This window comes from Lagenorhynchus albirostris, chromosome 2 (assembly GCF_949774975.1).
Source record: "Lagenorhynchus albirostris chromosome 2, mLagAlb1.1, whole genome shotgun sequence".
NCBI lineage: Eukaryota > Metazoa > Chordata > Mammalia > Artiodactyla > Delphinidae > Lagenorhynchus > Lagenorhynchus albirostris.
In genome coordinates this window covers 21,425,079-21,448,351 of record NC_083096.1, presented here as the reverse complement: position 1 = coordinate 21,448,351, position 23,273 = coordinate 21,425,079, and the positions used below count along the sequence as shown (strand labels likewise).

The window sequence follows — 23,273 nt, the reverse complement described above, 5'->3', positions numbered from 1 at the left end:
TTCCCTTCAGGGCTTCCTGACTCCATTTAAAATAAGGTTTCCCTTTATTAATTTTCACATATCTGTTTCTCCTTTCAATTATCTCAGTTTTTGCTTCATATATTTTAAGAGTCTGTCACTAGGTGTATAAATGTTTATAATTGTTATACCTTCTTACTGTATTGAAACCTTTGCTAATTTATAATGTCCTTTATCTATTGTAAACTTTTTTGATTTTAAGGCTATTTTGTCTGATATTAGAATAGCCACCCCTGCTCTCTTTTGGTTACTATTTGCATGGAATATACTCTTGCACCCTTTGAATTTCAACCTATTTGTGTCTTTGCATCAGAAATGTCTTATAGACAGTAGATAGTTGGATCATGTGTTTTAATCCATTCTTCAAATCTCTGTCTTTTGATTACAGAGTTTAACCCATTTACATGTAAAATAATTACAGATAAGGAGGGATTTACTTTTGTCATTTTTCTACCTGTTTTCCTCACACTTTTTCTTTTGTGTTTAGTCAGTTTTTTTGTAGTGAAATGTTTAATTCCTTTCTCATTTCCTTTTGTGTATATTCTGTAGGGTTTTTTTGGTGTTTACCATGATTAAATTTAACATCCTAAATTTATAACACTCTAAGTTGAATTTATGCCTGCCTAACTTCAATAACATACAAAATTTCTGCTTCTTCACAGCTCCATCCCTTTACCTGTCAATTGTTGATGTCACAGAATTACCTCTTTATATTTACAGTGTGTGCCCCCAAACATAAACTAATAATTTTTTTAAATGCATTAGTTTCTTAAATTATGTGGAAAACAAGATTTTGAATTATAAACCAAACTTACAATAATACTAGCTTTTAAACTAGTGATTTTTTAAATTTAATTTTTATTTTATATTGGGGTATGATTGATTTACAATGTCATGGTAGTTTCAAGTGTACAGCAAAGTGATTTGGTTATACACATACATATATCCATTCTTTTCCAGAATCTTTCCCATATAGGTTATTACAGAATACTGAGTAGAGTTCCCTGTGCTGTATGGTAGGTCCTTGTTGATTATTTTATATATGGTAGTGTGTATACATTAATCCTTAACTCTTAATTTATCCCCCCCACCACCTTTCCCCTTTGGTAACCATACGTTTGTTTTCAAAGTGTGTGATAGACTAGAGATTTTTTTCTTAACGTATTAATCTTGTCACTTCTGTGGAAAACTGTGCACTTACAAATCAGTGTTACAGTAGCACTAGCTTTTATAATTGCAGATGTATTTAATTTTATCGAGATATTTATTTCTGCATATAGCTTAGAGTTAATGTCTAGTGTCCTTTCATTTAATCTTGCAAGACTCCCTTGAGCATTTCTTGCAGGGCAGATCTAGTGGAAACAACCCCTCAGCTTTTCTTTTTTTTTTTTTTTAATCTGGTAGTGTCTTAATTTCTCCCTCACTTTTGAAGGACAGTTTTGCCAGATATAGGATTCTTGGTTGACAGTGTTTTCTCTTAGCACTTTGAATACATTGACCCACTGCCTTCTGGCCTCCAAAGTTTCTGATGAGAAATCTGCTTATAATCTTATTGAGGATATGTATGTAATGATTTACTTCTCCCTTGTATGATTTCAACATTCTCTCTTTGTGTTTGGTTTTTGAAAGTTTGATTATATGTGTCTCAGCGTGGGTCTATTTAAGTACATCTTACTTGGAGTTTATTGAGCTTCTTGGATGTTTATATTCATGTCTTTCATAAAATGTATGAAGTTTGCAACCATAATTTCTTCAAATATTCTCTTTGCTCTTTTCTCTCTTCTCCTTCTGGGACTCCCGCAATGTGTTTTTTGGCCTGTTGTTGGTGTCCCACAGATCCTTTAGTTTCTGTTCATTTCTTCAATCTTTTTCTTTCTGTTCCTCAGACTTAATTTCCTTGTCCTATTTCTGTTTCCTAATTCTTTCTTCTGCCTGCTCAAATCTGCCTTCTAGTAAATTTTTTCATTTAGTTATTTACTCTTCAGTTCCAAAATTTCTTTTTCTTTTTAGGTTTTCTCCCTCTTTATTGATATTTCCATTTTGTTCATACATCATTTTCTTCACTTTCTCCATATCTCCCTTTAGTTCTTTGAGCATCTTTTAAAAAGTTATCTTAAAATCTGTCTAGTATATCTGCCATTAGTCCTTTTTAAGGGACAGTTTCTGTTGATTTATATTTTCCCCTTTAATGGGCCATCCTTTTCTGTTTCTTTGTATGCCTTGTGATTTTGTTGTTGTTGTTATTGAAAACTAGATATTTAAATCTAATAATGCGGTAACTCTGGGAATCATGTTCTCCTGCATGCCCAGGATTTGCTGGATTTTGGTAATTGTTTTTGTATATTTATTTATTTTGATTGTTGTAGGCTGTCTCTGTGCTGAGGGTCTGCCTGAGGTGTAAACTTAATGTCCTCTCAGGTCTTTATTTGAGACTTTCCTTCCGCATACCTGGTCACTCTAATTTTCCCAGTACATAAAGTGGTTGTTGAATGTCTTCGTCTTTAATGTCTGGCTCCCAGACATTAAAAAAGAGAAAGATGAAGGGGTGGTGGTGGAAAGGGTGCTGGCGCTTTAAATCTCCTAGGAGGCGGTGGGAGAGCTGGTGGGAGAGAGGTTCGCAACAATGGAGGGAGCTACAACAGTGGCTTCCTGTAATCTTTGTCTGCACCTCTGTGATCAGAAGCAGTGATCAGTGATCAGAACACAGATCCCAAATATTTGGGGGACAGGGTCCTTTTAGCCCATCATGGGTTGGGGATGGGTGGCTGGTTGCTCCTGTGCTAAGACCTGAAGTTGACCCAAATTAACCACAAGTCTTTCCTTGGAAGTGCAAGTCTTCAATAGACCCCAGAGTTCCAGAATAATTACATCAGACAGATCCTGCCAGTGTAATTGTTGTCTAAGTGGGGAGACAGATTCCTGGTTCTTCCTACTCCACCACCCTCCCTGAATCCTTTGGGCTTTTGTATCAACTCTTTGAGGTAGGAAGTATTCTACAGATGATGAAACTGAGCCTCAAAGTATTAACCACCCAAGCTGGTATTACATAGCTCATAATTGGTAGAGCTGGGAGTAGGCACTCAATTCTGGTTCCATTGCACATATGCTTGACTCTTACTTGGTTGTGTCTTAAGGTGAAGGGAGTGGAGTTCTGAAGAGGCTCCTCTCTTTATTCTACCAGGTTCAGGTCGAGGTCCTCCTTCCTTATCAGAGCCCTCAGCCCAAGGTGGAGAAGGATGAGCATTTCAAGACTGGTTTCTTGGGACTTCCCTGGTGGTCTGGTGGTTAAGAATCCGCCTTCCAATGCGGAGTTTGATCCCTTGACGGGGAACTAAGATCCCACATGCCATGGGGCATCTAAGCCCACGTGCCACAACTGGTGAGCCCATGTGCTGCAACTCCTGAGCCTGCACCCTCTGGAGCCTGTGCGCCACAACTAGAGAGAAGCCCACAACAAAGAGTCTGTGCACCGCAACAAAAGATCCTGCGTGCTGCAACTAAGACTTGACGCAGCCAAAAATAAAATTAAATAAATAAATATTAAAAAAAAAAGTGGTTTCTCTCCTGTGGCTCTCAAGGAAGCACTGCCGGGCAGTGTAAAAAGTCCTGTGAAATATTAAAAATATTGAAAATAAAAGTTTTAAAATATTGAAAATAAATTTCCCCAGGAGGCTAGAAAGCCTGTAATAGCTAATTGTTTTCCGTGCTTAAAAAAAATAAAATTTAAATATGCTTAAAGCAAGGATTGAAGGAAATACATGCAGCCAATGCAATATATCTTCTGTATCTCTATTTCCTTAGTCATATCTATCTCCCTATATATATTTACCACAGTTTATTACTTATTACCTGCTTACTGTGTGCTGAGCACTGTTAACCCTTGACATTCATTCCTTTATTGTCCTCTTAAAAGGAAGGCACAACCTGCCTTTGCTTTGGGAATGGAAAGCAGCTACTATGGCAGCACCTAGGGTTATAGAAACTGGTTATCTAGAGAGCTAAGGCACTTTCTTGTAAGTTTGCTGCAACCCTTCGAAGGAAGAACAAGCATTTTAGGTCCCCTGCTTCTGCTTCCCCCTCCCCATCTTCTGCTTAGCCCTGAGAAGACAGGGGTTTTCCCTGTGTCCTAAGAGAGAAAGCACGCCATAGGTTTTGCATTCCCAGAGCCAATTATTTACATTGCTGCTTCAGATTCCAGGTAGAAACTGACTTTTGTTCAATCTAAAGATCCCAGGGGAAAAAAATTTAAAGAAAACATAAAAGTTGAGAAAGCTCTTTGGTTGAATATATTTCTATGAACAAAATTTAATGAATTTTGGGAATTTCATCCTTGATTTGTATTTCCTTTCCAGTCATAATTTGTACTTTGTGCTCAAACATCCGCCACTGTGTTTTTCTCCTCACGATTTCCTATAATTTTGCTTTCAGGAAATGACTCACCAAAACCTGAGGAATATAAGCAAGTTGAAACACATTTTCTGGATGAGAAAAATAATCTTTAATGGAGCCTGTAAGAATTGTTTCAGGAATTAACATGAGGAGTTCATAAATAAAGAGATATCCTTTTATTTTTAAAGCAACAGTATTGGTAAAGATTCTTGGTTTCCCAACAATGTGTTTTTTGCATAGCAACTGAACTACCTGAAGGAGATAGGAATAAAGATCTCCACCCTGGTCTACCCTCTGAAGACTGGGAGGTACAGCAGCTGTTTTTATTTTTCTAGGTTTCTGTGATATCTTTTTTTTTTAATTTTAAAAAATATTTATTTATTTTTGGCTGCATTGGGTCTTCGTTGCTGTGTGCAGGCTTTCTCTAGTTGTGGTGAGCAGGGGCTACTCTTTGTTACGGAGCGCGGGCTTCTCATTGCGGTGGATTCTCTTGTTGTGGAGCATGGGGCCCAGGCTTCAGTAGTTGTGGCTCGCAGGCTCTAGAGCCCAGGCTCAGTAGTTGTGGCACACGGGCTTGGTTGCTCCGCAACATGTGGCATCTTCCCGGACCAGGGATCGAACCCGTGTCCCCTGCATTGGCAAGCGGATTCTTAACCACTGAGCCACCAGGGAAGTCCCTATGTTTCTGTGGTATCTTGATGACTAGAATGCAGTGATGGTGTTGGGGTAACTGATACCACAGCTGTCACCCTCATCTTTCAGCATAAATTCATCTGTGATCTCTTTTCTAAGTTGGAAACAAAGTGAGTGGGTAAAGTATTTATCAAAGAAGAGTGTGTTCTTCCTCAGAAAATTTCATTTCCAGTAATTCCCTATCAGTTACATCTTTATGAAACAGAGATGAAATTGATTTGTATGATTTTATTGCATTGAAATTTTGAATAGTCTTGGAGCTGGAAGGAATTTTGAAAGAGAACTAGAAGAGAACGAGTATTCTTTCCCGGCAGGACAAGAGAATTGGTGGTCACTACTTTTGTATTGACTGGTAGCCAACATTATAGTAAGGCAACTACAGACATGCGCTAGTGGCCTCCAGCTACATCTCTTGCCAGGACTGCCTATTTAAGACTACAGGTTCTTAGAAGCCTTAAAAATATTTTCTTTTACCTAATCCATTGTCAAAGAACTTTAGGACAAAAGTTGCCTCCTTCAAGCCTAGTCTTCATGATTTTAAGCTCTGTATGTTACTCTTAACATTAGTGATTTTTGGCATAGACTGCTTCTGGTAGATGTATGAAATGTTCTTCTATATATTTATTGAGTTTAAAGAATTAATGTAATCTAGAGTCTCATAGGTCCCAGCTGTTTTAGAATGTAGTAGAGTGTAGCAGAAATACATAAGCTTTGGAGGCAGGTAGGTCTGGGTTCAAATCCCACTTAGGCACTTCCTTGTATAACATTCTGGATATGTTGCTTAACCTGAGTTTAACTTCCTTATAGAGAGTAAAACCTGCTTTATAAAGTGGCTATGAGGATTAAACTAAAACAATATACTGCTTTAAGAGGTGGTAGCTATTAGCATGGCATTTGTTAGACGAAGAGCTCCATAATCTTTGTGCATGAAATACAAAGAAAACAAGTAACACTGGTAAAAACACATTTATTTACGTACCCTGTCGTGTGCCCGGGAGGTGTTTTTCACTTTCCAGTAATTGAATTAGGTTATAACAATTAAAATTCCAGAAGGTAAACTATTGTAATTTATTGTTGCTCATGACCGTAAGTAAACAGACATGGTACCACATAAAGTAATTTTAAACACGTCTAAACTTTTGGTATAGCTTTGATGTATACTTTGGCAATGGACCTAATAGATTACCAATATGCTTCTAAATCCCATGGTTCTCTTCAGACACAACAGGAAAAATTTCAATTTAATGTTTCAATTTCAGAAATTTAACAAAGATTCTTAGGAAGCTGGAAAAGGCCATTACCTAAGCCTATAGTGTTTACCACAAATATAAATGTATTGCTATTAAAAATAAAATCATGGTAGGCAGCAGTCAACTAATTGCTAATTTCGTTTTGTAGATTATATAGGATTTCTTGAAAATAATTCACCTCAGATGGCAGGCTATAGAAGTTTGTTATTTTAAAGTAGTTCTTTACTCATTAACTTTTTGAGGACTAGTTAAAGGAATTCCGATCCCAAGTCAAATCACTGAATAGCCTATCAAATTGTATTTTACACTAGAAACAGCCATTTCCAAGAGACTGCATCATACATGGCATTTCCTTTGAGAATGCCTTTATCCCTGGCTTCAAATCTTACTTACAGCATATTATTTTTAGAAGGTTTGGTAAGTGTTAAAAAACGGGTACTCATTTTGCTAGAGCAGGATATAAGAATGTGCTGATCACCAAGTATGAGATTTTACATTACATTAAATTAAAATTATATACTGTTGGAAATAGACAAGATAGGGAGTTCCTAGATCCTAGAAAATATTATGGCTAAGGAAATAGAGAACTCAAAAGAGGATTCTACCTCCAAGAAACTACTTCAGTATAGTAAAATAGAATTAAGTGCCCTGTCTTAGGAAAAAGTTTGTTAGTAATAAGGAACTGGGACATCATACATTGTTTCTTTGGAGATTAAAGTGCAGGCTATGAAATGGCATATAAAATAATGCATAAAATAGTGCAATCTTAAGGTGCCATTATTTTTATTACACATAGCCTATGTTCATATGTCCATTTTCGCTCAAAAATCCAGCTGTAGTGACACCTTTTAGCTTATTTATTTAGGCATTACTTATACTCTGTTCTACCCACCTTAGGGGCTACATAGAATATTTTAACACTTTAACAAGTAGAATAATAGCGCCTACATTTGAAACTACTAAATAGAGATTAAGGCAAGCCCCTGTAAAGTTCAGTACTCCAAAAACACGTTTTACAAAAAAAAGTTGCTTCCAAAGCCAGTGGCTTTAGACCTGATGGCACCCCAGGTTTTTAAAACAGTATGATTACTCTGATTACATTTGTGTATGCCCCATTATTTCCAGGCTCTGTACATCAAGAGGAGCTCAAAACAAACAAACAAACAAAAACCAGGTTCTATATCCTCATGTTCTAAAATAATACATAATTCAGAATATGTGAAAACCAAGCCAAGTCCACATGGGAGATAAGCTGAGAATCATGTTGGGGGCGAGGAGGCAGTCCTCTCCATTTCTTCCATAGGCCCTTCCACGTGGTACCTGTTTGTAGTATTGCACCATAATCAATTCGTAAGTGGGACGACTTATTAGAGAAGTCTCCTCTGAAAGACAGCCAAGGAAGATGACAGGAATACTTTATAAAATGTTGTTCTAGGACAACACAATATTAACATACAGCATTTAAATTACCGACCTATAACCCAGGGCAGGATGGTTTCTCTCTTGGGAGGCTAATTTACAATTTTCCTGTAACATATGGCAGTTTTAGGTGAAGGAAATATTTTGTGATTTGTTGAAACTTAAATACCATTATACTACCCAAAGGCAAGTATAACAGCTATCAAATGGGCCAAGGCAACATCCTAACATGTTTTAGCTAGTTAAGATTTAAGACTTAAACTGTAGTGCTTTATCTCCTACTGTTATGCCACATTCATGCATTAACAAGTGCAACTCATTAACCTTATGGGCAGATGACTACAAGTGTATACTGTAGAAATTTGGATTTTGAAACAGAAAATCTATCTTTTAATAGTGAGTGCTTATTATGGAAGCCAAATACTCATGCTAACTGAGACTGTAGACATTTAGGGTGTCCAGATGTAGTTTAAAAAGAGACCCAGGGAACTTTAAATAATTCATTAACAACTATTAAAAAGATCATCTGAGGTTATATCCCTTTGTAAGCCTGTAAACATGTACTCTGTTACTTAAGTCTTCCTATTGACGTGAAAGCAGACTATGAAAGGCCATGAGTATTCCAGTAGGCCTCCTCCGAAGTTGTGACAATATGGCTAAATCCTATGATTAAACAAATGAGACCTGCTGAGAAAATGAGTTCCAGACAGGGACTTTTATGGATGACCTTGGCTGACAAATGTTTTTTGGAAATTGTTTATTTTAAAATTACCTTCCCAACAAACCATGAAAACACTTGGATGTTATTTTATGGTTTTTCATTGAAAACATACTACATTGTAAATGGAGTTTCAAAGTTAGACAAAGAATTGATCAAAATCTAAGGACAATATTATGTAAGGACAATGTTAAAAATTGATAAGAAAACGTTTCATTTGGTGAGGTTAATCTCAAGGATGCATAACCAAGTCATGTTGGACAGATAAAAAAAGGTAGTGACCTTGTGCTTTTATTCAACTAAGGTACTTACCAAAACCTTAGGTTTTATACAGGTGTCAAACTCCCACCTGGAAAGGGATAGTATTCTATACTACACCTAAGTTTACCTTAAATAACTGAAGCCCAAGGCAACAGTTGTTTAAAAGAACTTAACAGGCAAATAATGACTACATAATTTAGTACATTAAAATAAAACTAGGACAGTAATAGTTGACTGTTTCAAAAATAAACAAGTGGGGAAAATAACCACTGTACACAATTTGGAGGTTGTTAAAGTGACCACTTAGAAGGTTGAACAGTGCAAGACATGCTTTTCCAGTTACAAGCTCAAAACAGGAGTGCAAACGAAATTAAAGCTTTTGTTTAAAGTTGCAGGATAAGGAAAGCTTGAAATTAATATTAAAAAGCTTCCCTCAGGTCATTCCCCAGAAATGAAACGATCAAAATGCCTTTTCATAGTATAATTTTCTTCAGTGAACTTTCTTTCAATGGCAAAACTGCATCCCACAGGTTGGGTTTCCTACTCACACCACTGGTCATGACCACATTTGATCAATGAGCACACACAGCGGTGAGTAAGGAAGAGTACTAGTTGCCAGAAGTCTGACATCAATGTAAAGAATTGGGGTTCTTGCCTTAGCCAGTGTACCTGAACCCTGCAGAGAATAGATAAAGCAATGGGCTCTAATACTCTCTCATTCTTGTAAAACTGGAGGACAAATGGACATACAAATACCACCCCGCCCCCAGAGGCAAGCTGTTGTGGTGGAAGATGTTAAGCGCTTAAATGAACTAAGACGCTGCTCTAAAAAGTGGAGAAGTGTAGAGGTTCAAGATCAATACCAGTGCAAGAGCTTTTTAAGTGAGTTGACTAGGCAGTGCATGCATCCATCCATGCAAATGTAGGACATGGCCCCAAAAGTGAACCGAAAACATGTATATAACAACTGGGTAAGTCCCTTGCCAGTAGTTTATAAAAATATATAGTCAATACTGTAGAGGCCCCTTCTACAGCCAATACTATGGAAGTCCATTTTAGTTACCCATTACTTCAATACCAAAAAGCATTTACTACTTTTCAGACATTCCAGACAAAGGTCACTTATAACAAAAAGTCAACTTTTTTTTTAAAAACAAGATACTGTCCATTTAAAAAGTAGGTCTTTTCTTTCAAGTGAACAGGACATTTTATGTATTAAACTTAACTTCTAGTCTGTCAAGACTGGTTTAAGATCCTTATGTAATGTGCATATATGCAGAAACAGATAAACTTGCTTTAAACATTATCTGCACAGAAATAAAGTTAACTTCTCAAAACATGATAGGATAGGTCTGGTTAGTACAAATCTATTGCAAAATAAAAGGATTCTGCGCATCAGTTCAACGAGGAGAAGCGGGAAAAGACTGTCCCAACCATGAGAGTTCAAGTTTACGTTGTGTTCTGAAAACCTAGAGCTAAGGGACACCATGTTGCTCACAGTGTCCTGATATGCAGAACTGCTCAAGCTACGAAGTCAGGGCTTCCTCTGGAGCTAGAAGCACATTCTGGTTTACTTTCTATTCCGGAGACGTTTAGATTTCCTAAGAGAGTCTATGGCTTCTGCGGCCTTTTTGCGTTTCCGAGGAGACTCTTCATTCTGCCCAGACCCTGAGGAGTCTCCTACTGCACTTTCCATTACTTCTCGCAGTTTGCGTTCCAGCTCTGCCAACCGTGCGTTCTGTTCACCTATGATCTGGGTCTGCTCTAGCAGTTTCTGGTCCTGGTCTTGAAGCTGTTTCTGCTGTTCTTGCACTTTGGTGCGAAGCTCAGAAATTTCACGCCTGAGAACAGTCACCCCAGCACCATTTGTCTTAACCTGCTGCTGGAGTTTGGTAACCTCTTGTCTTGAAGGGTTTTGCTTAGAGAAGAGTTGCATTGTTGTCAGGGCTGCAGAAGGTCCTGGAACTGTGGAGAAATAGTTTAAAATGGTCAATCACTTAAAATGCCTCACTACCAGTAATACTTCATTAATTAAACTTACTCAAAAACAGAAATATCCTTTATAAAATCACTTCTGATAATTTCTTCTTTGCAATCTATTTGATCTAATGGATTAATCAGACACCTTGTCTTAACTATAAATGAGTTTGAATTCTGATTCTCATGTTCATGTGGCAATATGTGGAATGCAAGCAAATGGAGATGGGCATTTAATGGCATAAACTTGGATTTAAAATATTATAAAGCATTTTTAGGACCTAGTAAGAAAATATAAATAGTAAAATTAGAGTAGAATCATTTCACACAAGCAAACATAAAACATCTGAGTTAGAAGTACAGACCTATCATGTTCGCAGATCCTCTCTGCACTTAGTTATATGCAAAGGCTTCAACATTAGCCAAACAACAGGGACACCATCAAAAAGTCGGTTACATCACATGTGATGATCAGGAAGAACTTCTGACATGGTGTAGGAAGGCTTTGGAACTATTCTGTTTTAGTAATAATAGAATGTAACATGGGCACAAAAATCACTATTTTAAACTAATAACCTACTTTTTTAAAACCCTATCTCCTGAAGCTTTTCTAAAAGGACCAGATGGATCCATCCACACCCTAAAACCCATCTTGCTAATTTTCTCCTTATACATTTAAATACTCAGAATATTTTCCTTAGCTGGTGCATTCTTCCTTCTCTCTCTGCTTCCCTTTAGCCAACTAACAAGGCTCAGATCAATTCTCACCTCTTGTGAAGTCTCAATCAGACCAGCCAACGATGATTTTATCTTCCTTAAGATTCTCTCTGCTACTCATTTGACATTTAAATGGACACTCCTTTAAACTATTTCTCTTGCCTACGATAATTTGAGTCTGGATATGTCTTACCTTCTGAAATAATAAGATTCTTGAGAGAAGACACCATGTATTATACTTCATTTTAGTCCCCACAGGACACAGTACAGTGCTGTGCACATAACAGGTACTCAATAAATAATAGATGTGTTAATGCTGAGATGCTGTAAGCTTTATTATTAAATTACAGACAGCCACTTAGTTACCCCACCGAGTACTCCAGGGAGCTAACTGATCTGAACAAAATATTTTACTAAAAATTTGTTCCCAGATTTAAAGTATTTGCAAGAGTTGAAGATATTGAACAATTCATTCTTTCAGTAGATAAGGACACAAATCTCTAGGATCCGACAATGTTCAAAACAGCCTTATGCACCCTGTCTTCTAAAGTAGCAGCCAGATACTCCAGGGGCTGAAATAATTAACTGGTTATTTCCATGAAGAATTTTTTGGGTTTTGTCTGGTATATTTGATTCTGTTATAGGATAACGAATACTAACTAGTCAGAAACATCAAAAACCATTCACATATACATAGCTTTTCACTCAGCAATTTGCTCTGATAAATTTAAGCCAAGTTAAAAGTTGTGGATATGTACAAAGATTTAGCCGCAAGATTGTTCTTCAGAGTGTAGTTCAAATACTGAAAATCTGGAAACAAATGTGCCTAACAGCAGCAGATCAGCTACATAAATTATGGTCTGTAGCCCAATCTGTCATTAAAAATTATGTTGCAGATACAGTTACAGACCCAGAAAAGTTCAAGATACACGGTTAAGTGGTGGGGGGAAAAAGCAAGTTACAAATCTATGTACATTATAATAATATGAACATTATTATAAACTGAACGTATTATAAACAAAAGATACCTGGAGGAGAGCCCATGAGTCTTCCAGATACATCTGATCCTGGTAATTTCCTCTTTAGAATTGGAACAATCTTTTCATCGAAGTATTCCATTGCCATGGAGGAAATATCCCTTAACTCTTGAAGTACTTCATGAGCTCGCTGAGGGGCTCTGGTAGAGTTGACATATCTCAACACACGATAAATCTCATCAATCACCTAAAATAATGAGCTCTCATTAGCACTTTAGATTTATTTTTTTTTAAAGAAAACAGCTAAACAGGGAGCAAAGTGACTGCTTGTTTTGCAATTCCTATAAAGACCTACAGGTGACTTAACTGATATACTGACCACTGATAACATTACCATCTGTAACACATGGCTTTGGGCTTGTTATAATACTTTATACATTTCATATTTATATTTATTTAAGCATCTTTTCTGTACTCTACTGGTGCTACGGAATCAGGATGATTAAAATACAGCTCCTGCCCTGAAGGAAATCAGTGTAACTGGGGAGAAAGATGTGTAAAGAAGTGACGTAAAGAGGGATATACAAATTGCAAAAGAAACTAGAAGACTAAACTAAGAGATTAGATCTTGTATGCAAGTAGGGGTCGGGGTGGGGGAATTACCCAAACCCATATTCTACTAATCCTCTGAATCTACTTCACTCTAGTCTGAATCTGTTTCCCAAAGCCCCAGGGACTCAGCCTGATTTCCTTCTCTCTTTCACACCGCCACTATTTGCTCTATCCTTGAAGTTTTGTTTCTCTTAGACTTGCTGTGGATTGGAATGAAGTCTCCTCACAGCCCACTTTCTTGTTATCGCCAAAGGGTAGCAAGAGATCCTTTTTCATTTTAATAATAATTGCAATGGGGAAACACAAGGCATACATACATGGAGAAGAAAGCTGACAGTCCTGATTCCTAGTTCTCTTGCTGGAATGGTAACTGAACATTCCTTAGGCATTCTGCCCTCAGCTTTAATCCCTGTGAGGTCAGCCCTACTTTCTCCTATGGCTTCAGCGTAGACCTGAAGATAATAATGTACATCTCTGAAGATCTCCAGTCTGGATGATATCTGTTCCAATGGGTCTTCACCTCACAAGACTTGTGGGTTAAATCAGCCAAACCATTCTGTCACCAAAGTATCTCAAACCACCTTGAATCCCACTCATTTCCACTGCTGCATTTACCTAGCCAGTACCCAACTACGGAACAATCTTATTTATAACTGGCCTTTTCTTCTCCTTTATTCAGGCTGCTGAGTACTGCTAGAGAAACATAAAATCTTGCAGAATAGTACCAGGACAAATTACAGTCCTTAACACGTTCTAGACTCTCAGGGCAATGAGATGATCCTTGTCAGTCTAGCATCATGTGTGCTAAATAAATGTCAGCAAAATTAAACTGTTAGGATGTGTCTTTATCATGAATCAGAGAAGACTTCACAGAAGAGGCCACGTCAGTGGGCCTGGAGAGATGACTAGGAATTGGCTTGGCCTAAGGTGGTGTATATGTAGGCAAATGTAATAAGATAGGAGATATGCTAGTTTTGAATTACATGGGCCATGCAGGTGATACTAGACAGGCAGGCATATATGGAGATACAGGTTAGGAGATCAGGAGAGAAACTCCAAATGATGAAGAGGCCTCAGTAGCCAATGGCATAACAGGGACTGACATTGCTAAGGGAGAAGATACAGAATAGAATAGTCAAAGGCAGAATCCTGAGGCACTAGTGGTTAAGTGATACATTTATTTTTGGTATTACTACTAGATTATGAATTCATTCCAAAAGAAAGTAACATTTTTTTTTCAATAAAAACTTACTGAACTACCATGTTAGGAACTATTACGTATATTAAAAAAAAAAGAAATGAAGAAAACAGTACTTTCTCTTGGGCTTACAATTTAATTATGTGAACAAATCCTAACCTGTAAGCATTTACTGGTCAGGAGAGGCTTCTTTGACATATTTAAGGTAAAACTGAATGATGATGAGGAACTGGAAGATCTGGGAAGAAAAGCATTTAAGCAGGGATAACAATGGCAATGGCTTCAAGGTCTGAGTCAGTTTGGCTTGTTTAAGTTCAAGGGTTAGAAACATGCAAACTATATCTGTATCTCCAAACAGTAAAAATTTATGGAAGCTAGCATAAGCTCAATGCTTTGAAAAAAAAAACAACTTAATATTTATATGATTACAAAATTGTTAATTACAAAATATATAAGCTAAAGTAGTAATAGAGTATTTTTTTCAAGGTCCTTCATATTGACGGAGAGTCTGTGTACTAGTGCTAGGATATTAACTGACCCACAGTAGCTCTGTGTTCATCGGCGTTTACATGTGTGTTATAAATCAGTACTGCGACACTCCAGTATCATTTTATGCTGGCCTCAATGCCCGTATACTCCAGCTCCAGGTACAAAGTAACCATGAGCTCTTCGAACTACATCAAACCCTCTCTCTCTTTTTTGCTCAGGATTTTTGCACATTATGATCTCTTTTCTGGAATGTTCTCCCTGCATATCTCCCCTACCTTCTCTAGCCCCGAATTTCTTACTCATCCTTGAGGTCTCAGCAACACTTTCTCAGAGTAAGCAGTCTTTTCTGAACCCTCTTTCAGTTTAAATCATGTTAACATCTTCATCAAATCCTTTATTTTACCTTCAGAATACACATTACAAGTTTTAAGTACTACATTTTTCTGTAAATGTCTGTCTTCCTATAATATAGTAAGCTCAACTAAAGAGACCATGCCTAGTTTCACTGTCAGATCCCCACAGTCTAGCAGTGTCTGGCACAGAGCAGATACTCAATAAACGTCTGTTAAATGAGTGATAAAGATGGTCAAATATCATAAATTGCTTAATATTAACCCATCTAAATAAAACTGTTTAGGGACAAGCCACAGGGGTAAAGTCAATACAAGAACATGATTTTTAGAGGCTGGATTTTGAATATAAAGGTCACAGTTAACAGAACTTTTATTGAGAGGAATTTTTTAAAAATACATAATATTTGAAAGAGTATTTATCCACAGCTTTATTAATGGGTCTATTTATATTATGTTTATGTACATAAATACTGGTAGAAGAATATTTACAGTATATTTGAACTAGACTAGAAATGACTGTTATAATGATTCAAGCATGAATAAAACATACATCTTATCCAATGCAAGATGACTTAGTGAAAGACCCATACACAGGAAAGGCTAGCTCAAACTGAGTAAATTCAATGTACAAGCAAAGTGCTGTGTGAAAAAGAAAAAGAGAAATAAGATCTGTTTGAGAGAACTGAGCAGGCCTAATGAAGGACCTGGCAATGAGACATAAGCAGAATTTCAATGGGGAAGAGAAGTCTGAGCATGACTAAAGGAGGAGTGGACTGAGGAGATGGATGATGTGGATGGACAGGTGACAGCATAGGAAATCAACATGTATGTAGTGCTACTACGTACCATGCCTTTATTCTGGGTTTTTAAAAGAAATTTATTATGCAGTGAATCCTCTTCCGTAACCCTGATTCTTCAGAATTAACTTCATATCAAACTATTCCATAGGGATTACTAATACTAAATCACATCTGTAAACCAATTTGTGAAATAATCTTATCTTTACTGTATTCAGCCTTCTAAATATAGTGTGAAAGCAAGGTATCTCTTTCCATTTGTTCAAGTCTTCCATTAGGAAACAATGTTTTCAAAGCTTACTATATAGAGGTTATTTAGTTAAATGGACTCATCCATGTTTTCAATAAAATTAAAAATATTTTCTGGGGCTTCCCTGGTGGCGCAGTGGTTGAGGGTCCACCTGCCGATGCAGGGGACGCGGGTTCGTGCCCCGGTCCGGGAAGATCCCACATGCCACGGAGCGGCTGGGCCCGTGAGCCATGGCCGCTGAGCCTGCGCGTCCGGAGCCTGTGCTCCACAACGGGAGAGGCCACAACAGTGAGAGGCCCGTGTACCGCAAAAAAAAAAAAAAAAAAAAAAAAAAAATTTTTCTTTCCTCTGTCCAAAAGTTATAAGCAAAGGACAACGTGAGGAAAAAAGGACACAGCATGTTAGAACCAAACTGCTTCTAGCATTCAGAGTCATCAGTGGCTACAATGGCTTTAGAGGCACATATTAAGAAAGCATAGTATTTACCTGAGTTTTAAAACATTTCAATTTCTGAGTAGGTTTAATCACTTTCTGAAAATTACTTTAGCAGCAAGAATGTAACGTGTGAGTCTTGTGTCCAGTGTAAAGATCACAGGTTTTAGGCAGGTCACCTAAACTCTTTAATGGCTCTCTGTACACCTTTCAAATAATATGCCACATGCCGAATCCTACCCAAGTTTGAGATAATAAAATAATAGTTATGAAAATATTTTTAAGTTTTAAAAAAGTATGGTAAGAAACCAAATGTGAACAGCTATCATATTTCTAACACATGCAGTTTACTATATCATGCTTATGTTTAAATTGGCACAGTAATAAATGACATACTATGAATATCATTTAAGTATTTCTACTACTGTAGATGAATTTCTATCTTGTTTAATCTACTGTTTAGCAAACAAAGCTCCTATTAAAATACTGAACCTCATATGTTCTCATTTTCTGTCTTTTTGTTCCACTTGAGACTTCCTTAATTTTCCTTTCCGCCCCTTTTACTTAAAATTGTTTCTTCCATATTTGTAAATATTTCTTTATATGGCATGTGTTTGACTATATTCTTATTTCTCTTAGACTATTAGTCACAGTTTCTTTAAGTTTCATATCCTTGTATTGCTTTCTCAAAGGTGTATTTTTCCCCATTTGTTTCATTCTGTGTTTCATATTAGTCTGGCAATTCTCTACTCCTTGCGTATACTTAAGAATGGAGCACACAAAAAGCTGATCAGAACTCCTAGTTAGCCAAGATGGTGGGAAAGGTGGGGTATAGGGGGATAAGAGCAGGGACCTAAAAAAAAAATCAATGAGAATAGACTGATTCTTCTTTTTTCATTTTAAAGGTTCGTGGACTGTATATATTTACTTGGGGACCAGCATAGTGAAAGGAGGAAATGCTTCCAAGTAATAGATATTTTTAAGAATGTCTTCACATTAAAACCAATTTTAAGAGAAACAAAAATACAATATTCTGGAAGCATTAGGTAAACTCAAATTGAAGGATATTTATTCCTCAAAAAACTGACCTATGACCTTCAAAAATGTGAAGCTCAAGAAACACAAAGAGTAGGGAATTATTTCACATTAAAGAGGATTAACAAGTCCATGTGTAATCCTAGACTGAATTCTGGACTCAGAAATAAGAATAGTTCGGGGGACTTCCGTGGTGGCGCAGTGGTTGGGAATCTGCCTGCCAATGCAGGGGACACGGGTTTGATCCCTGGTCCGGGAAGATCCCACATGCCACGGAGCAACTAAGCCCGTGTGCCACAACTACTGAGCCTGTGCTCTAGAGCCCATGAGCCACAACTACTGAGCTCACGAGACACAACTACTGAGCCCACGTGCCGCAACTACTGAGTCTGCGTGCTGCAGCTACTGAAGCCCGCGCGCCTAGAGCCTGTGCTCCGCAACGAGAAGCCACTGCAATGAGAAGCCTGCCCACCGCAACCCAGAGTAGCTCCCGCTCGCCACAACTAGAGAAAGCCCACACACACCAACGAAGACCCAACGCAGCCAAAAGAAAAAAAAAAAAGAATAGCTAGGAAAACTATTATTGGGATAAGAAATGAAATTTAAATACAGATTACTGATTAGTTAAGTGTATTGGATCAATGTTAAATTTCCTGAGTTTGATATCTGTACTATGGTTAAGTAACAAAATGTCCTAGTTTTTAGGGAATACATTGAAATATTTAAGAGTATAGAGTCACAGTAGCTCCAACTCATCTTCAAATGGTTCAGAAAAAAATAAAATATGTATAGAGAGAGAATAAAAGCAAATGAGACAAAAGGTAAATAATTGCTGACCTGGATAAAAGATACATGGGAATTCCTTGTAATATTTTTGCAATTTTTGTGTAAATGTGAAAATACATCAAAACAAAAAGTTACCCCCCAAAAAAGGAATAAAGAAAGTGACCACCACCAGTTATTCTTCATCAAAAACGTTAAAAACAAACCAATAATACATAATATGTAGATTTTATGTTTGTTCAGGGAAATCTAGCTTCATGATCTTACATGATCATTTACACTATAAAAACACTGACTTCTGTGTTTCAATAAGCACGAAAGGGTTACTGGGGCTGTTAGTAATGGTGAAGAGAAGAAATTATTCATATCTTTTTTCATTATTATATCTCCCAGAATGGTTAGTTGGCCTCTGCTCACATGCGTTTTTCAGTATGTGTGAACTGCTGATATTGACCGAGAGCTTACTATAAAAAGTTTGACTTCTATATGTCAGACAGAAGATTTGAGAAATGTATACAGGAATAAGCTAAGAATCTAAACTCTAGTTCTGAGAAAAGATGAATGCAACATCAATGTAGTGGTCAGAGTCTGCAACTATGGCCCTAACTGACCTGTGCCTATTTTTGTAAATAAGGTTTTTACTGGAACACAAGCACACACCCATTAATTTACCACACGTTGTAGAATCACGGCTGTTTCTCAGAGTTGAGTATTCATGACACAGACCATGTGGTTCACAAAGCCAAAAATATTTATTATCTGGCCTTTTACAGAAAAAGTTTGCTGATCCCTGCCATAGCCATAGTGGCAAACTCCCAACTAATCTTTAGACAGATTTTCTTTTAATGCCCTTGCTATTAGTATGCTTTCCTTGTCAAGAGACTCCATTTTAAACCCCTCCAGTGAATAAGCCTTAGGTTTTCACTGAGTAGAAGGGTAATGATCTAGCTTGTTTAGAGCTGGAGAAGGGACCTATAGGTTTAAATCATTCTTAAATATAGATTCTCAACCAACCTTCCTATTTTAGCCCCATTTTCAGAAATGCTTGGAGCTTTCGACCTAGAATTTTCTAGAGGTTCAGTTGTGCATACTGGGTTGCCTCCCAGCTTCCCCCACTCCCAGTTTAGGAATTAACTTTCTCAGTTCTGCTAAGTCAGTTACCATTTATTCATCTACTCTCCAGCTTCCAAAATTCTGTTGCTACTGTCTACTTTCTGACCTCATTTTCATGGGTCTTTATCTTTTTTCCTTTTAAAAATTAGATCATTTACTCCACTCCACTGACTAGAGTTCTGGGAGAAATTAAGAGGTAAACATATATTTAATCTTCTATCTTCATCCTGCCATTTAATTTTATGAACAAACTCAACTGTTCTTTCAGAGAATAATTAAAAGAAAAAAATCTTCCCAACTGTTAAAGGTCCAAAATTCTGTTACATATCAGGCAATCTAATTTAAACTAATGTGCATATTACCCAGACTCACTTAAGTAACTTGTGAAAAGTAATTTGTGAGATGAAATCCCTACTGGAGACCTGAATTTTAACAAAATGGATATATTCTATACAAAACCACGAAAAGAGTTCTCTTACAAAGTATAAGAGCACCTGAACTTTTAAGTATAACCCGGGAGCAAGATCCTGGGAAAACCAAGAATGAACTACCACAGAAATCACACACCAAATCAAGATTATATGCTAAACTGAAAGAAAATTATTTTATAGAATGTCTTCACTTAAGGATGAGAAAATTAATGCCACATCCTTATGTTCTGAAGATAGAATGTGAAAGTTTAAGGATGAGAAGTTCAAAAAGGAACAATAATAAAACAACCCAAATACTGCAAACTGTGTAAGTTAGCAGTTTAGATTTAGTCTAAGCTAAAAAGTACCAGCTACATAAAAATAAAAAGTAATAATCTGAGTATACAGTGTTGTTTTAGGCAAGGTATAAGCTATATAGATGGCACTTGTAAGAAAGAGAAGAAGCCAAGGTGATAATAAAAACAAAAATTATTTGTTTTCTGGGGGTTGTTTTTCCAGTCAAGTTCAGATTTGTAGGAGAAAAATAAATCAGGATAAGATCTTTGGAAGAAGTGGGTACGATGAAGGAAAAATGGAAGACTTTTCCACTGCAGGCAAGGTAAAGGTCTCAGTTAAGGAGCTGTCCAGAGCAAATGCCCAGGGTGATACACATCAGCTTGAAAGCTGAAGACATTCTCCATTGCTACCACCACCTCAGTCGGTACTAGAATTAAAAGTAAAGACAAGTGGTTTCCAAAAAACCAGCAGGACTCAACTAGATTCAACTTCATTTGTATAGATAGTAAATATTATTCTAATCACATGATCCTGATAAATTAGAACAAAAGATGGGCAACTTCTGCAAAGGTCAGGTACTAAAATATCTTTGGCTTTGCAGGCCACATGGACTTCGCTGCAAACTACTCAAGTCTCATTAACAACTGACTGAATTGTCTCTAAGGTTATGAAGCTTGGAGATGCGTCTTAACTATTCACAACCTTATGATAGGCAATAAAAACTACAAGGCTACAGGAGACAACCTATTCTAGTTCAGTGAACATCCCAGGAACACCTAAGAGTTAAGGCCTATGAATCAGACCTGGATAAAATCTGGCATAAGAATCAGAATCTAAAGTTTCTAACCGGTCCCTTTCATTTATTTATTTTTTTTGTTATTTTTTGTTTGTTTGTTTTTGTTTTTGCGGTACGCGGGCCTCTCCCGTTGCGGAGCACAGGCTCCAGACGCGCAGGCTCAGCGGCCATGGCTCACGGGCCCAGCCGCTCCGCGGCACGTCAGATCTTCCCGGACCGGGGCACGAACCCGTGTCCCCTGCATTGGCAGGCGGACTCTCAACCACTGCGCCACCAGGGAAGGCCCCGGTCACTCTTTTATAGTACTGTGCAGAAGCATCGGTAGCTAATGAGGGAAGTGCGCTATACCAAAGTATACTTTAAGAAACAGGAGGGATTCCCTGGTGGCGCAGTGGTTGAGAGTCCGCCTGCCGATGCAGGGGACACGGGTTCGTGCCCCGGTCCGGGAAGATCCCGCATGCCGCGGAGCGGCTGGGCCCGTGAGCCATGGCCGCTGAGCCTGCGCGTCTGGAGCCTGTGCTCCGCAACGGGAGAGGCCACAACAGTGAGAGGCCCGCGTACCGCAAAAACAAAAACAAACAAAAAGAAACAGGACTCCTCTGGCTCCCAACGTACGTCACAGAAAGTTGAAAATGGATAAAGTACATTAAAAATATTGCCAATGTTAATTATCTATGGAAATAACAAAAAGAGAACATTCAAATTTTACTAGGTATTAATTAGTTCCAACCATGTTAAGGGAACCTTTTGCCAGTATCAACTAAGTAGCAAAATGATCTTTAATTCTACCTCCATCTCTTGGACATAAAAAGATATAGACATTATTTCATTCTGAATTTACACTCAATTCAAGAAGCAAGATACTAGTGAAGGTATGAGTAGTGTGTTGAACGCTGGGATCTTTATTAACTTAGTAACAATAAATATATCACAATATACTTATTTCTGTGTTAAACAGCACTATTACTTAGCTCTGAGTATACTGTTACACAGTAATTATCTATTCTTGTCAGATCTGGAAGTTTGTAAGTTGTCTTCATGAAACATTTCTCAAACAAAACCAAACCAGCTTGTCCTTCCTACTCCACCTCCCCCAAATTATAACAATCTTGAAGGCAGGGACAATACCTATCCTATTCATTGCTGTATCTCTGGCATCTTAACAAAAAGTAAAAGTGCAAAATTTTTTCTTGAGTATGAACCCTTAAAAAGCTTTTCTAAAGAATAGTAGCACTTCTACAGTATATTTCAAAATCATAATTTTAAATATAAAGATCACATAAATGATACATATGTATATGTTGTTGCACAGAAGCTAAACAAAGCCATTCATAGAAGTGCATCCAAAGAAGTAGAAATAATTCTATTATTTAAAAATATCACTCTGTAACTTTATAATAATTTAAAGTTTACATAGTGCAATCCAGCTGTTCTAGGTAAGGGATTCTATTTTACCTTTCCTGGGATGAAGCAACAGAGATTGGAATCCACATACTTCATGAAAGTCATATTTAAGAGAGACAGCCTTGTTTCAACAGCAGCGAGGATGTCTGCATGACGAGCTAATGAATGGTTTCTCCTTTCTGACTCTCTCCTACCAAAAAAAAAAAAAAAAAGGGCAACCATTAAAAGAAGTACTGTGGACTACAATGTTAACCAAACAAAATGCCTTAATGTAAGTTTAACATTTACACATTAATTTAGAAATCTACAATTGGGTCATAATTTGTTTAACTGTCATGATAAATGAATCACTGTTTAGAAATCCTTGCCAAGGATTAATCCAATACTCACTGATAAAATATCTGAAAAAAATTAGTTTTTTTTTTGTTTTGTTCTTTGGCTTTGTCAAGCCTAATGGCTATTAGAGAAATTAATGAAAGAATTACACATGGACATAAAGACAAGAAACCATATATTTTTGCCAACAAAATCAGCTCATTTAAACTTTTAAAAAGTTTTATTGAGACATAATTCACATACAATAAAATTCACTTTTAAAGGGTACAATTTAGTAGTTTTTACTATATTCACAGTTGTGTTCCCATCACCACTATCCAATTTCAGAACATTTTCATTATCACAAAAAGAAAGCCAAGGGGAAGCTGGGATGAAGGGAGAGAGTAGCATCGACATATATACACTACCAAATGTAAAATGGATGGCTAGTGGGAAGCTGCTGCATAGCACAGGGAGATCAGCTCGATGCTTTGTGACAACCTAGAGGGGTGGGATAGGGAGGGAGGGTGGGAGGGAGACACAAGAGGGAGGGGATATGGGGATATATGT

The 23,273-nt window shown here is 37.3% G+C and overlaps 1 protein-coding gene and 1 long non-coding RNA gene across 6 annotated transcripts in view; one reads left to right on the top strand and one right to left on the bottom strand.

Annotated features, from left to right (window-relative positions):
- The window catches only part of LOC132507843 (uncharacterized), a 119,033-nt gene that overhangs the window by 32,687 nt on the left and 63,073 nt on the right, over positions 1-23,273 (top strand). For 3 of the 5 annotated variants that reach the window (XR_009536333.1, XR_009536335.1, XR_009536338.1), the window contains one exon: positions 4,447-4,592. The exons of 1 other annotated variant lie outside the window; for it this stretch is intronic. This is a non-coding gene — a long non-coding RNA (uncharacterized LOC132507843). Of the gene's footprint in view, positions 1-4,446; positions 4,593-23,273 lie in introns of those variants that run through there. One more of the 5 variants, XR_009536337.1, reaches the window with a different exon arrangement.
- The window catches only part of FBXO28 (F-box protein 28), a 31,165-nt gene continuing 13,939 nt past the window's right edge, over positions 6,048-23,273 (bottom strand). The window contains exons 3-5 of the mRNA XM_060127446.1: positions 22,440-22,578; positions 12,471-12,666; positions 6,048-10,713 (exon numbers count right to left, since the gene is read on the bottom strand). Coding sequence (XP_059983429.1) covers positions 10,319-10,713; positions 12,471-12,666; positions 22,440-22,578 — 730 coding nt within the window. The 3' untranslated portion in view covers positions 6,048-10,318. The remainder of the gene's footprint in view (positions 10,714-12,470; positions 12,667-22,439; positions 22,579-23,273) is intronic.